Here is a 14,240-nt window from a genome sequence, read left to right on the forward strand (position 1 = left end):
TAGCTGTGTTTCCTCCAGCTTTGTGGGTAGACTTGACTCCAGCCCAAATCTGCCATTTGGACCTCTTTACTCCCTGCCACTCCTGAGCCACTACCTGCTTCACTCATGAATCACAGGTCTTTCTCATTATTTTTTCTACAGATAGAGAAAATTATTCTCAGCGTGGTTTTTTGGGTTTGGTTTTGTTGTGTTGTTTTTTTTTTTTTTTGTTGTTGTTGTTGTTTTTTTGTTTTTTTGGTTTTTTTTGTTTTGTTTTTTTTTTTTTATACTTCCCATAAATGGTTGTGCTAGATTTTTCTGACAGTTCATAGTTGGGGAGCACAATGATAACTCCTCCCAGTCCATGAGATGTGTGCTGAAAATATGTCTTCCAACCATGACTTACTGGTAAAGAATTACTGTCTCCAAGTAAAATGGTAAGGTGGTATGGTGGTAAGATGGTAAGAGAACTGTGATACATCAACATATAAGCAAAAAATCTGTTCTGTAGTGATATTTAACTCAGAAATACGGAGAACTGATTTACTATGTTAAATAGTATACATCTAGGTTAAAAAAAAAAAATCAGAAAAATCATCTTTATTTTATTTTCACGTACATTCATCAGATGCTAACTGTACATCATATTTCAGTTACAAAGAAGGAGCACTCAGAGCATGGAGGACTTTGAGCAGTGTCAGTTCTTGTGCAAGTAGTCAAGAGGACTACATCTAGATAGTATTTTTGGAACAAAAATAGCAGTGGCCCAAGTTACCCATCAAACTGCATCTAATAGCATCCTATCACTCTTCAAGACTGAAGCACACAATGCACATTCTTGCACAACTCTATCCCCTACAGTCTATGCTTCTTCCTGGCCAACATTACTGAGTCCTTATTTCATACTGTTGTAATAAAAACAACCTCAGTTTGAGTGTCTATAAATGGAGCTTTCATCTGCACAGGCCTGACCCTGTGTAGGGTCAGGCTCTGACTCATGAGCATCTCTTTTGCATTTGCAGTGTATTTCTGCCAGCAGATCAAAGGGCTGGAGTACCTCTTATGAAGAAAGTTTGAGGGAACTGGTCTTGTTTAGCTTGGAGAAGAGAAGACTCTGAGGAGATCTCATTGTGTCCTTCCAGTACTTAAAGGGAGCTTATAAGCAGAAGGTAGACTGACTTTTTACACAGCCTAATAGTGATAAGACAAGGTGGAACGTGTTTAAACTAAAAAAGGGGAGATTTAATTTAGAGGTTAGGAGGAAATTCTTTACTCAGAGGGTGGTGAGGCACTGGAACAAGTTGCTCAGAGAAGTGCCCCATCTTTGGGGGCATTCAAGGTCAGGTTGGATGGGGCTCTGGGCAGTCTGATCCAGTAGGAGTCAACCCTGCCTGAGGCAGGGGCATTGGAACTGGATGATCATTAAGTTCCCTTACAACTTAAGCCATTCTAAGTTTCTATGCTTTTGTTGTTCATGTAAGTGATTTTCTTTTAATAAAAATGTTTTCAATACAGTTAACTTATAACTGTATAATACCTTATACAGTTAAAATGCAAGCTGCATGTAATTCTCGCCAATCTGTTGTCATATATCAAACAAGTAATTGGCAAAAGTAATCCACAGAGCAAAGCTCAATTTAATGACTAAATGCTCTTTCAGACTGTTTTTTTTGTTTGTTTGTTTTGTTTTGTTTTTTGTTTGTTTGTTTGTTTTTTGATATTTTAACAAGATTTTACTTTCCATCCAAAAACAATGTGTCACAAATTAGACATTAACAAAGAAATAAGAGCCGTTTGGATGTGGTGCTCAGAGATATGATTTAGCAGAGGGTTGTTAGAGTTAGGGTACTATGGTTAGACTGTGGTTGGACTTGATGATCTTCAAGGTCTTTTCCAACCTGGGTAATTCTATGATTCTATAATTATATAAGCTATAAATATTATTTATATAAATAAATATCTATATTAAATGTTTCTAAGTAAGAAGAAACACAGGAACTCACCTGCTTAAATATAAGAATAAATGCACATCAAATGTACCCTTTTTTTACATGTGGGTTCTCATTGAGAACCCAATTAAGATCATTGGCTAAACTGTGTTAACAGCAAGAAGAGCTAACCAGAATTAATCATATTGCTCAGAGCCTAGGTCAGCTGAGCTTTAAACAACTGGCAAGGAGTATTCTTTCAAATAAAGGTATTTTAATTATTGTGATAAATTTTCATCCTCTGGGGACCTGCTTGAAAATAAACAAACAAACAAACAAATAAATAAATGCAAAACCTGACTGAAATGAATTAATTAGTTGAGAAATTTTGTGTCCCTGAAGCAGGACTCTGCTTGTGCTCAGTATTTTTTCATGCACTGCCCCCTTAACCAGGGCCACTTTCAGTTTCTTGGCTTTGCATTTGGCAGCCTTGACTTTCACTGTTTTGCCTTAGATGTTATCTTTGCATTTTTTGGTCTGCCAACTTTCATATTCCTTAGTCTTTTAGACTAGATCAGACTTAGATTGCTTTCTTGGACATCATGGCTGCCAGTTTCTTGGCTTTCCTTGGGATACTCTTTACAGTCACAGCTACTATGTGTCAATCAAGGGTCAGGTTCTCTCTGGTCTTTGCTGCCTTCTTGGCACCTTCTCCTTTGTTCTTGTTTTTGTTTTTGTTTGTTGTTCTTGTTGATGTTGTTGAGCTTTAAGGAGCTGAAATCATCTGCTGCCCTTGTCCAGGCTACTGAGCCCCAGCTTGGTGATGTTGTTTCTGTATACTAATTAGATCTCAGCTCCCTTTTGGAGTCACGTATTATCATTTGTTTGTGTTTCCAGTAGGCAGACATTAGTCTCATAATCAGCTCACCTGGAGAATGACAGTTTGCAGGGTTTGGATCCTCCTGCCACTTTCTCTGGTTTCTTAACTGACACCTTAGAGGCTGTACCAGCAGGCAAGTGCAGCAGCAACAGTTATTTTGAACATGAAAGCCAACAGGCCACCAACATGATGTCTTGACTAAGGTTGTGGTTTTGCACTGATACATGTCAGCATGCTATGCCTTGCAATGGGTATGTTGTACCTACAAAACATTTCCATGCTCAAAGCATTCCAGTGAAACCTACTGCTTAGATTATTCCCTTGTAGCACTGAAGTCAGACTGACAGAAAATGTACCTCCTGGAAAATGCTTACAGCTCTCTGTTTCTCTTGTCTTGTATTCAAGGGGTGCAGAGCAACTATAACAAGCAGCGTTTGCCATTATTAAGGATTAACTCAATTACAAATTAAGCATGCTTTTTTCCAAGTCTAGTCTTACCCTTCAGTTTTATTCTTGCTGTGGAAGAAGGGTTCAAAATAATTTCTTTTATGCATGGTGCAGGGTGAATGTTGATCCTGTTGTTTCTCATCATCTTTTCTTGAACTTAGCATCATAATTACTCTGTTTCTCCTAGATACTTTGTCCATCAGCTGGTATCTTTGTAACTTCTCTAGTTTGTTTTAGGAAAGGCAACTGAAATCCTCCTAGTCTCTTCCAGCTCCTTTTGCCATTTGTCTTCACTGAGAGCAATGCTAGGAGCATTACTTCAGGATAGATTTTCACCTCTCAAATCTTTGATCTTATTTTAGTCTTGTCAGTGATTTGGACCAAGCTAGTTCCTTTAATGTAAATATGCCTGTGTCCTACCCATCCCTGTACCTGCACAGAAAAGAAACCAGAGAGGAGTGGGCACAGTGACCCTTTGTTAACAGCCAAGAAAAACTTATGAAACTGCAAGGAATTCTCAACATATGACTGCAAGCCAAGAAACATGAAGTACTTTTGTCACAGCCTTTCCCAAAAATAAAATTTACTGAAAAACAAAAGGAAAATAAAAATCAGGATTTACTACCCAGGTCCCAGGTGCAAGCTCTCTTTTCAGTGAATTGAACGAGCTGTAGCAACTGCACAAACAGGAGCTAGTAAGAGACAACTATGGTGTGTGAAACCACAACCACAGTGAAGAGATGACTCTCATTGTGAAAAACTGCGGTGCAAAATTGAGTTCCTCTCTGTGACTAGCAGAAGATTGCTGAGATATGGAGCCAGTGACTTGCACTAAGGTAAATATATGACCAGGAGCAGGGTCTGGGGTGTCCAGCCAAGAGTTTGTGCTGCAGAGTGGAATGTCACCTGCAGTACCCTGTGCAAAAAGAGGATTTTCTCCAGGTCCAAACACTAGAGTCAAAAGCCAAGTCAGACAGGCAAGACATACCTGAGGCTGGAGCTACATGCACTGCTATGGCGCAGGCAGCTCTGGTAGTTATTTCCCCAGGTTCAGCTCTCAGCACTGGGAAGGTATATTCTCCTTTGATCTGCAGACTATGTGTTCTTTTCACTGTAAGTGTCAAACATTTACTGCATGTATTTGGTCTCTAGTTTTTTTTTTTTTTTTTTTTTTTTTGTTTTTTTTTTTGTTTTTTTTTTTTTTTAACCTGCATGTATTGTGCAGAAGATACTCAGTAGTTCTCATACTTCTCAATCAACCTGGTTCCTTTCCTTTTACAACTAGTGATCCCAGCAGGTGTCAGTCACTCATTGCAAAGGATGGAGTTGCTGTTACCTGGTGGCATGATAGAAGAATTATAAGATATATACAAGAGGTTAGAGAAAAATATGGAGTCATAAAGGCAGGATTCAGTTCATTAGGCTGGGCTAGCAGAGAGCTACAGGGAAGGAATGAGAGGCACTCAAAGGACTGAAGTTGAAAAACATGTTTTCAATTCAACAAATTTACTCTAATTTGCCTCATCCTCCATCAGAAACACAAACTCAGCAGTAGAGTAAAAATAAACTATGACAAGCTTCTAGGTAAAAGTTTTGCAGGTTGAGTCTAGAAAGCCAAATGCATAATAAATTCTGATCTTAGTGCACACCCAGCAACCAGCCCTCAGTTCTACATCAGTTGCATCATCAACAAGCATGCAGCATGCAGTAGTGCACAAGGTGGAGGTCAAAGTTTCACATGATGCCTTTTCAGTGGCACTTGCCTCATAGTGCTTTAGATTTTCATTTGCAGCCTACCCCTACCTAATGCACAATCCTCCGAGTCACATCCAAGCGGACCTCACGCAGATCCTCAGAGCTTGCCTATACCTCTGTGGCACTGTATATTCCACATCATGAAAGGCAGTGTTTTGCCATACCACTGTTGAAACATGTTTCCCAGTCATGATGTCTACAGATGCATCATAGGAAGAGTTGGCAGATGTAGGGACTAGGCCTTCTGCCCCACGGAACAAACAGCCTCCACATGTAGTGCTGATTTTTTTCACACCTGGAACAGGAGCAATGGGAGTGGTCCTGACAGAACTGTTTTACTTCTGTGTTGGATCTATCTTTCGAAATGGGAAAATTAATCTCTGTGGAATAAACACAGAATACAATGTAATGTGCTTATAAAAAATAAGCACATTAACTTGCTTATTTGCTTATATCTAGCTACAGGGAACTCTGCTTTTGCCCTGTTTGAGGCACCTGTGCAAGTTTGTGTCTATGGTGCATTAACACTTTTCAAGAAGAGAAAGTTTTTTGCTTGAGAATTTCGCTTCAGGCAAGGGAAGCAGGTGGTTGCAGTTTTTATGCTCAGTGTAAGAAATAACCAACTGTTGATGCTGGCGGTCAATTCAAAATGTGATTTCTGAGCAGGAGGTGAATGGAAAAAGTATTTATATCAGTACACAACAGCACACAACTTCCTGTTGACTAAACAAGCAACTTCTACTCCGCTTTGGGTTTAGATCATTACTTTTGATTATTCACCATACTCTTGCTCTCTGATTTCTTCTCTTTTTGCTTTCTGGTGATGTTAACCTTCCTTCTCCTCCCCAACTCCACTCTTCAATCTGCTTTTAATTCTCTGATGTTCTCATTTTAATGCAGGGAATAAATCCCTGAGTATAAGGTGCCTGAAGGGATGCTGGGGCATCATTATGTAATCATGATAAGCTGGACCAGTGTCTCTTTCTAAATAATACTCCAAACACACCAATACAGAAAACTTTCCTAGCTTTCCACATTAGCCTTGCTTAACCTTGTTGAGCTTTAATCAGAACATCAGTTGAATCATCATTTGAAAAACCCTTTCTCTCTTTCACATCTAGTCCATTCTCCCAACAATTTTGCATTGAGCAGAAAGGAAAGAACAAGCATGGTCAAAATCTCTCCTCATGTATATTCACTCCCCCCAGAAAGAAGCCCCACCAGATATAAAAAATTTGGCAATTTACAGCCAGGGAGGAAGATGGACTAGCAAATAGATCAGGGGTCAGTGATCTTTCCATGCTTGTTTGCTAAACATGTTTTTAACCAGATCATAGGTGATCTCTGCTAATGAGCAAGAAAGGTTGCATCTCCTGCCATAAGAACAGCATAGGAGCTGAGGTTCCCTCTCAAAAGGGTTTGCACTTGGACCAGAGGAATGCCAGGCATATATACAGACTGGAAGAAGTAGTCCTTGAGAGTAGCCCTGCAGAGAAGGACCTGGAGATCCTGGTGGATAAAAAACTGAACATGAGCCAACAGTGTGCTCTTGCAGCTCAGAAAGCAAATGGTATCCTGGGCTCCATCAGGAGAGGGGTGGCCAGCAGGGATAGGGAGGTGATTCTCTCTCTACTCTGTCCTTGTGAGGCCCCATCTTGAGTACTGCATCCAGATCTGGAGCCCCCAGTACAAGAAAGATAGGGAGCTATTGGAGAGTGTCCAGAGGAGGGCCACAAAGATGATCTCCTATGAAGACAGGCCGAGAGCTGGGCTTGTTCAGCAAGGCTACAGTTTGAACAAATTGTGGCCTTTCAGTATCAAAAGGGAGCTTATAAATGGGAGGGGAGTAAACTCTTTACCAGGATAGATAATGGCAGGACAAGGGGAAATGGTTTTAAGTTGAAGGAGGGAAGATTTAGGTTGGATATCAGGGGGAAGTTCTTTACTATGACAGTGGTCAGGTGCTGAACAGGCTGCCCAGAGAGGCTGTGGATGCCCCATCCCTGGTGGTGTTCAAGGCCAGGTTGGATGGGGCTCTTGGCGGTCTGGTCTAGTATTAAATGTGGAGGCTGGTGGCCCTGCCTGTGGCAGGAGGGTTGGAGATTCATGATCCTTTCCAACCTGGGCTATTCTGTGATTTTATGAGAATCAACACATAAATCTCACAAATTTTATTTACTGGTATTATCTAGCTGACCATTAAGATTTCTTTTTCACTCCTTTTAATGTGAATAAAAATCTGCCAAATTTTCTATAAATGTTTGGATATAAAAATTAGGAATCAGAACAAGAATAAAGCCAAAGCCACCTTAATTAATCGACATTAAGAAGAAAATTTCCAAGGGAGTGTTGTTGTTTTTTTTTTACTTTTTATGTGTAATAGACATTCTCTTTGTGTACTGAAAGAAAAATTAACATGAAGGCAGGATAAAATGACTCTGAGATTAATCTGGGATATTTGTCATAAGATTCTGCCTAGAGCAAAGACTGAAAGGCAGCAGCTTTTTTATTAGCAGAAATGTCCTCTATTAGTCTGTTATGCAGAACAGGGATTAATAAGGAATACAGACTGTTCTGTCTTTGGTCAAACACTAAAAGCCAGATCTCCAAAGAGCATAATTGCCACAATCCTTGGCAATGAAGCTGCTAAACTGTGTGTCTGTTGAGACACATCCCCCCTGTGGCACAAGTGGTAGAAGTGCCGCTCTGCTACACAGAGGGCTCGAATCCCAGGAGTTGGACTCAATGATCACTAAGGTCCCTTCCAACTCGCACGATACTATGATACTATGATGACCGCTACTTCTGTGGAGCTAGGAATACATTTACCCAAGGAGTAGGACAGTCCAGTCCTGGAACATCCAGGAGTTCTCCTTTTCTTGAGGTGTGCATTACTGGCCACTCTTAAAGTACTGGGCTAGAGTAGTCTGTTCTGGTTTGTCAACTCATGTTTTTGCATATACTGGCTTCACGCAGTTCTAGCAGCAAGCCAAAAGCCGGTAAAATTAATAAAGAAAGTAAATCAAGCAGAGAAAAAAATGAAGAACTACCCTAGCATGAGGTAAACAAAAGGGCTGTAGTGCTCACAGTCATGCCCAGCTTGAGGAAGTAATGGAGGAGGATAGCCCCTACCTGAAATGGAGCAGGATAGTCCCTACCTGCCTCCTCAGCACCCATGCCTGTCTGGAGGTTATCTTTGACTGTCCCTCAGCCCTGCAGAGGGGATGGTTGCCTTGGACATACTACAGTGGAGCAGAGCCTGAGGAGGAGAAAACTGTTAGCAAAGCGAAAGTGCACATGGTGAGAGCAAGCCTCAGCACACCTGCATGTAACCACATGCCTGATGTGTGAAGGCAGTGCTACTATGAGACACCCAGAGGAGAAATTCTGCACCCCATCCCAAGCTTTCTGCTTCCAGTACTGTTTCCAGCTGTGCATGCTCAGTAGGTTTGGGGCCTGAGTCATGCTCATTGGGTTTTTTGCATAGTTTTGTGATTTGAGTTAGTGCCTGCTCTTTTCTTGCTGACACAGCCCAGAATGCATGGCACTCAAGCGTCAAACAGGGGTGACATGCCCAATTTCTGCACACCACCCCTATGCATTTTCCAAGAGCTAGGTAGGTCTATTCTCACTCTTCTTCAGTTTTGGTGAAATGGAAGGGACAACAATTTGGTGCTCCCTGAGCCTTTTCTACCTGGATTCACAGGGCACTGTCACACGCCACCCCTGCTGCTTCCTTGGTAGGGAAGTTCAGCATTACCATCATCACTGCACAGCTGTGTGAGCAGAGGCCCAGAGGGGTAGTGTGGTTTTGCCCACGCTCATGTCAGTGGTACACAACTCCCAGGCTCCCCTCTAACCACTAGACAATGCTTCCTGCCTCGTCATGTTATTGATATCAATTCAGAATAATTTTGCAAAGTGGGAGGTCCCAATGGCAAGTGCAATGAGGAGACGCAGCCAATGAGTGCAGAGCATCTTTCAGAACTAGTGTCTCTTCACATTTTAACCCTTTGCCCTTTGGCTCATACAGCTCCAGGGACTCTCCTAACTCCTCCTCAGACACAGTCTGAAACCCAGCAAGAGTAGATAGGGGTGAATGGGGAAGGGAAGTACAGAGCATTCCACATTTCTGTGCACCAGAGGGCTGAACAGTCAGAGCCTGTGAAGCAACTTCTGTGCAACCCAGTCTTCTAAGAGAGAACCCAGCTGATATGGAAAGGTAAAATGAACACCTCCAATTTCTTTCTGATAGAATAAATTGTCTCTAATTAAATTGCTGTCCATTTGGTGTTTACTGTCCTTTTCCCTTTCTCCATATGACTCAGTTATCTAAATCCCCACCCTGTTCTACCTTTACACCTTGCAGCTCTCTGTGCCCACCACTGTTTCTCTCTTTGACTGTAAACTAGCCTGCATTCTTTTCCCCTCCTGTCATTTCTTTCTTGTGACTATTTTCTGTTCCCTTTCATTCTCTTTCTTTTCTAGAAACAGAAAAGAAAATATAACAGAAAGATGAACATTTGGATGCTGCTTAAGCATTTTGATCTCTGCCCACTCTTAACCTGTTCTCCCTCTTGCATCAGGTTTCAATCTTATTCTGTTTCTGCTGCTCTCACCTTGTGCTTTCAAGCATAGACTGTTCCAGCACTGCATTCTTCTACTTGCTTTTAAATTACTCTGCATAATTGCATATCATTCACACACACTCAGGGGCTTTTGCTCTGATTTCAGGATTGCTTCATGAATCTTTATTTGAGGAGAAGATTCCTGTTCATTGCTTGTGTATAATCACAGCTCCTGTGTCTTTGTTGCTTTCTCTCGAACTATAAAATGTGCTCCTATGTTACAGGAGTTGCATATGTAACCACCACTTTGTACATAGCTGCAGATCTTCTCACTTGCCTCCCATAATACCTGTTCATTCATTTTTCTTCTCATACTGGTCATTATTCCAAATAAAAATCCCCAGCAATGGTCAATTCTGGAGAGCAGAGATAACAGGAAATGATGTTAACAAATATTTCTAGGTGGACAAGTGGCTCATGACTCAAAATTGTCTTATATAGTCTTCACTTTGTCCTGACAATGAAAGGGCCCAAATGTTCTTTTCTTCTTCTTGTTATTTCTTGTTCTTCACTTGTTTTTGCAACACCATACTGCTCTGCAGGAATAAGACTTTTGAAAGGATTAAAAATGGGAATATGGAAGAAAAGGGACTACAAGAAGGAAATGAGACACATTTTGAAAGCAAATGTTTTTGTGAAAACTTTACTGTTTTTTTGCTCTTGTTATATAGCCCAGGTAAGAGCTTTGCAATTCTCTCATCATACCCACTTATTTACCATATGATTGTCTGTGTTGTCCTTCCTAAACTATCTGAGGATCTGCCACACACAGAAGGGGTGTGAGAAATAGATAAAGAGTGTTTATATAAGAAATTTTCCTTGCTTAAACTCTCATATTCAAATCAGGAAATTCATAACAAATAAAAATTCCCCTTTCCCACACTTTACTGGAGACCCGCAGAAAACTCAGCTCCACGTCTCTTACACTGACTCCAGCTCCCTGCTGAATGCCAGCTTACCAGAGGGAAAAGGCCTGGAGCACAGGCCTTAATGAGGAGCGGCTGAAGGAGCTGGGATTGTTCTGCCTGGAGGAGGCTCAGGGGAGAACTTTTTGCTCTCTAGAACTACCTGAAGGGAGGTTGTAGTGAGCTGGGTGTCGGCCTCTTCTCTTGTGTCATTAGTGATAGGACTAGAGGGAATGTCTTCAAGCTGTGGGAGGGGAGATTCAGGCTGGACATTAGGAAACATTACTTCTCAGCAAGGGTGGTCAGGCACTGGAATGGACTGCCCAGGGAGGTGGTGGAGCCACCAACTCTGGGGGTGTTCAAGGAACAACTGGATGTTGTGTTGAGGGACATGGTTTTGTGAGAACTATTGGTGATGGGTGGATGGTTGGACTGAGTGATCTTGTAGGTCTTTTCCAGCCTTGGTGATTCTATGATTCTATGATTCCTTACCTCCTTCATCCCCACAGTCACATCTGCACCCTTACCCTAAATTACTGCATGCAAATTACTGATATATATATATAATTTTTTTTAATTATTATTATTATTATTATTTTTTCACAATGGGAGGTCTGAACTTGATGGAGATATTTTTGTTGCTGAGCCCTCAACATATGTATGACCAACTGCTGACTCCAGAATGGGGATAATATACATTCTCTCGTCTTCTCTTTCAGCCTCTTGATGAAGAGGAAGCTCTTCCTCTACAATTTCAAGAACCTGCGCTGGGCCAAAGGCCGTCGTGAAACCTACCTCTGTTATGTTGTGAAGCGCCGTGACAGTGCTACATCATGCTCCCTGGACTTTGGATACCTGCGTAACAAGGTATGAAGAGCACATTGGCATCCTATTCTCATATCCATATTAAGGCTGATGCAGCTCTTTCACATGGAGCAGCAGGGGAAGAAGAGCTGCAAGCAGCAACATCTCCTCTAGCACATGCATCCACAAGAATGGATACTATGCTGGTATATAATATTTGTGGGATGCAGCCTCCAGGTAGACCTGTATCTTGCGCTATGCACAAGTATGTTACTAGCAAGACATCCATATGGTCCCTACTGCTTTAACAGTACCTCAATTTTTCTACCTTGCCCCTACACATTCCTCTTCTAGTCATCACTTGCATCACCTTCTTCTGTGCACTGACCCTAAGATCTCTCTCTCACCTTGTTCATTCTCCTCTCACACATCACTCAGCACAAACTTCCCTCCTTGCTCCCGTTATAGTCTACTTCATTCATGTCTCATGCTTTGCCCCTCTTCCTCTTTCATGAAGATGGGTTGCCATGTGGAGGTTCTCTTCCTACGCTACATCTCAGACTGGGACCTGGACCCTGACCGCTGCTACCGCATCACATGGTTCACCTCCTGGAGCCCCTGTTATGACTGTGCCCGACATGTGGCTGACTTCCTTCGTGCCTACCCAAACTTGACCCTGCGCATTTTCACTGCCCGCCTCTACTTCTGTGAGGATCGCAAGGCTGAGCCTGAAGGGCTGAGACGCCTGCACCGGGCTGGGGCCCAAATTGCCATCATGACTTTCAAAGGTAAAATGGTCAGGGGAGAGATAACGGAAAGCTATGTCAGGATATGATGATTTAGTGAATCTAGAAGAGATCAGTGTCCTCTCTGGAGCAATCTTGAGCATGCTTTAATGCCCCTGTACCTTGCACAGATTTCTTCTACTGCTGGAACACATTTGTGGAGAACAGGGAAAAGACATTCAAAGCCTGGGAAGGGCTGCATCAAAACTCCGTCCACCTGTCCAGGAAACTCCGACGGATCCTTCTGGTAAGGACCAATTTCTCCTCTCCTTCCAGTGCCTCTTCTCCTCAGCTTCTTCCTCTCTTCCTTGTAATAGTTCTCTGTTTTTACTACTCATCTCTGCTATCCATCATTTCATTCTTTCCTGTGTCATCACCTTTCATGCTGCTTATGCCTATTTCTCCTAACTTTGTTCATATTCACACACTTCATCCTCTTTTCCCATCTCATGTCATTCTTTTGTCCCTCCCCATCTTTATAGGCTCCTGCTTACTTGATAAATGACATATCACTTATATTTTGTTCTGCAGCCACTATATGAAGTAGACGATTTACGAGATGCCTTTAAAACTCTGGGACTTTGAAGTGGAAGTCATCAGCAATAAGAAGACTTCACAAGTTCTTTGATATTCAGCTCCCTCCCTCACAGTGTATCTTTATCTTTTTCCTTCTTTACATCTCTCTTTCTTCCAGCCCTGCTTCATTAAGGGACCCAATTAGTGTCTGGTTTTGTGGACAGTCTTTACTAAGTTGAAGATATTGGTTCATGGTATACCCCAACTCCCTGGATTGCAGGTGGACTGTCCTCTTCAGTTTAACTTCCTCAGGCTTTACCAGGACTAACAGTGTGTCTCATACTCTGGAGGTGCTCTGTCTTTTCCTTCATGATTGCTGTGAGTTCTCTGCTCCATCCTTTTCCTCTTTCTGGGCATGGCTGATGTTCCCATGCTGCTCCTCCCAACACTTCCTTAGTGACAGGCCAACAGCAAAACAGTGCATCACTCTTCACCCATAGTGCCTCTTGCTCTGTCAGAGCTGGGTGCAGCACAAGCTTCCTACAACTTCAGACTTCTGATGCACTCTCATTTTGAGGAATTTGGACCAAGAATAGCAGTGAGAGATCTTTGCAAAGCATTAATTTGCAGATGTGGTGTTATATATTTGTTAGATAGTGTATTATTTATATTTTTTAAAGTCTTGCAAGAGTACGGTTTTTTGTCATTTTTTTTTGTATCAGTTCATGAGAAAAGTAAAAATCAACACAGAAGACTGGTGTAATCTATCCCATTTGATTTCTACAGAGGCAAACCAGAACTATCCCGTTAGACTGTCTTTATGCTTTTTCCTTGTAACTGTTAATTGTTGACCTGTTGACAGTGTCACCCAGAAAATCAAGATTGATAAATTCTTCAGGCCATAACTGCTTTGGAAATACTACCAAAAATCAGTCATGTAAATACTAAAGTTGCTCAAGATGCTTCATCTGTTGATTACTAGCTCATCCTCCAAAACTATGACTCTTAATTGACTGAAGTGCACACAAAAGTGTTGAATCAACATATATTGCAAAGCAAGAAGTGTAGAAGAGTTCAAAAAATGATTTCTGTCTTCCAGCTTCTGGTTTGGCCTATCCAACACCACTGTCCTTCAGAATGAAACTGCTGGACAACAATTAGAAAAAGGAGCATTTTCTAATAAAGTAGTTGAGATACTATTTTTTTCTGAAGTTCTATCAAACAAACATTAATTCAAAGATATGTATATTGAAACAAGGTTATACAATAGGAGAATAAATGTAATGAATGAATGCAAAAGAAACATGTACTGTGTTCCAAGCTGATTCTTCTGAACCTAAAGCACATTAAATGAGTTGTTGATTGTTTAGCTAATTTATGTGATTTATTTACAGGACATTAGCTCTCCCACTACGAAGATTTTTTGAAGATTTTTATACTGTTCCTACATACTAATTCTTATCACTTGTTACAAAGCATTCCTTGAGCTGGCATTATAAATTCTTTCAACCTCGAATGAATTAGGTGTGTCTGCCAGCATTAACTCCAGGATGATGACTATAATGTAGTAACGTTACTTTTTCAACCTAATAATTTTTTACTTGTCTTTTGAC

At 41.4% G+C, this 14,240-nt stretch overlaps 1 protein-coding gene across 1 annotated transcript; it reads left to right on the forward strand.

The window, feature by feature from the left end:
- The first annotated feature begins 37 nt into the window (after positions 1 to 37).
- Positions 38 to 12,696, forward strand: AICDA (activation induced cytidine deaminase). The gene is made up of 5 exons (XM_072358084.1): positions 38 to 116; positions 11,242 to 11,389; positions 11,844 to 12,114; positions 12,243 to 12,358; positions 12,643 to 12,696. The coding sequence occupies exons 1-5, from the start codon at positions 106 to 108 to the stop codon at positions 12,694 to 12,696; spliced, it is 600 nt and encodes a 199-aa protein (XP_072214185.1). The 5' UTR covers positions 38 to 105.
- The last annotated feature ends 1,544 nt before the right edge of the window (positions 12,697 to 14,240 follow it).

This window comes from Excalfactoria chinensis, chromosome 1, assembly GCF_039878825.1.
Source record: "Excalfactoria chinensis isolate bCotChi1 chromosome 1, bCotChi1.hap2, whole genome shotgun sequence".
NCBI classification, from domain to species: domain Eukaryota; kingdom Metazoa; phylum Chordata; class Aves; order Galliformes; family Phasianidae; genus Excalfactoria; species Excalfactoria chinensis.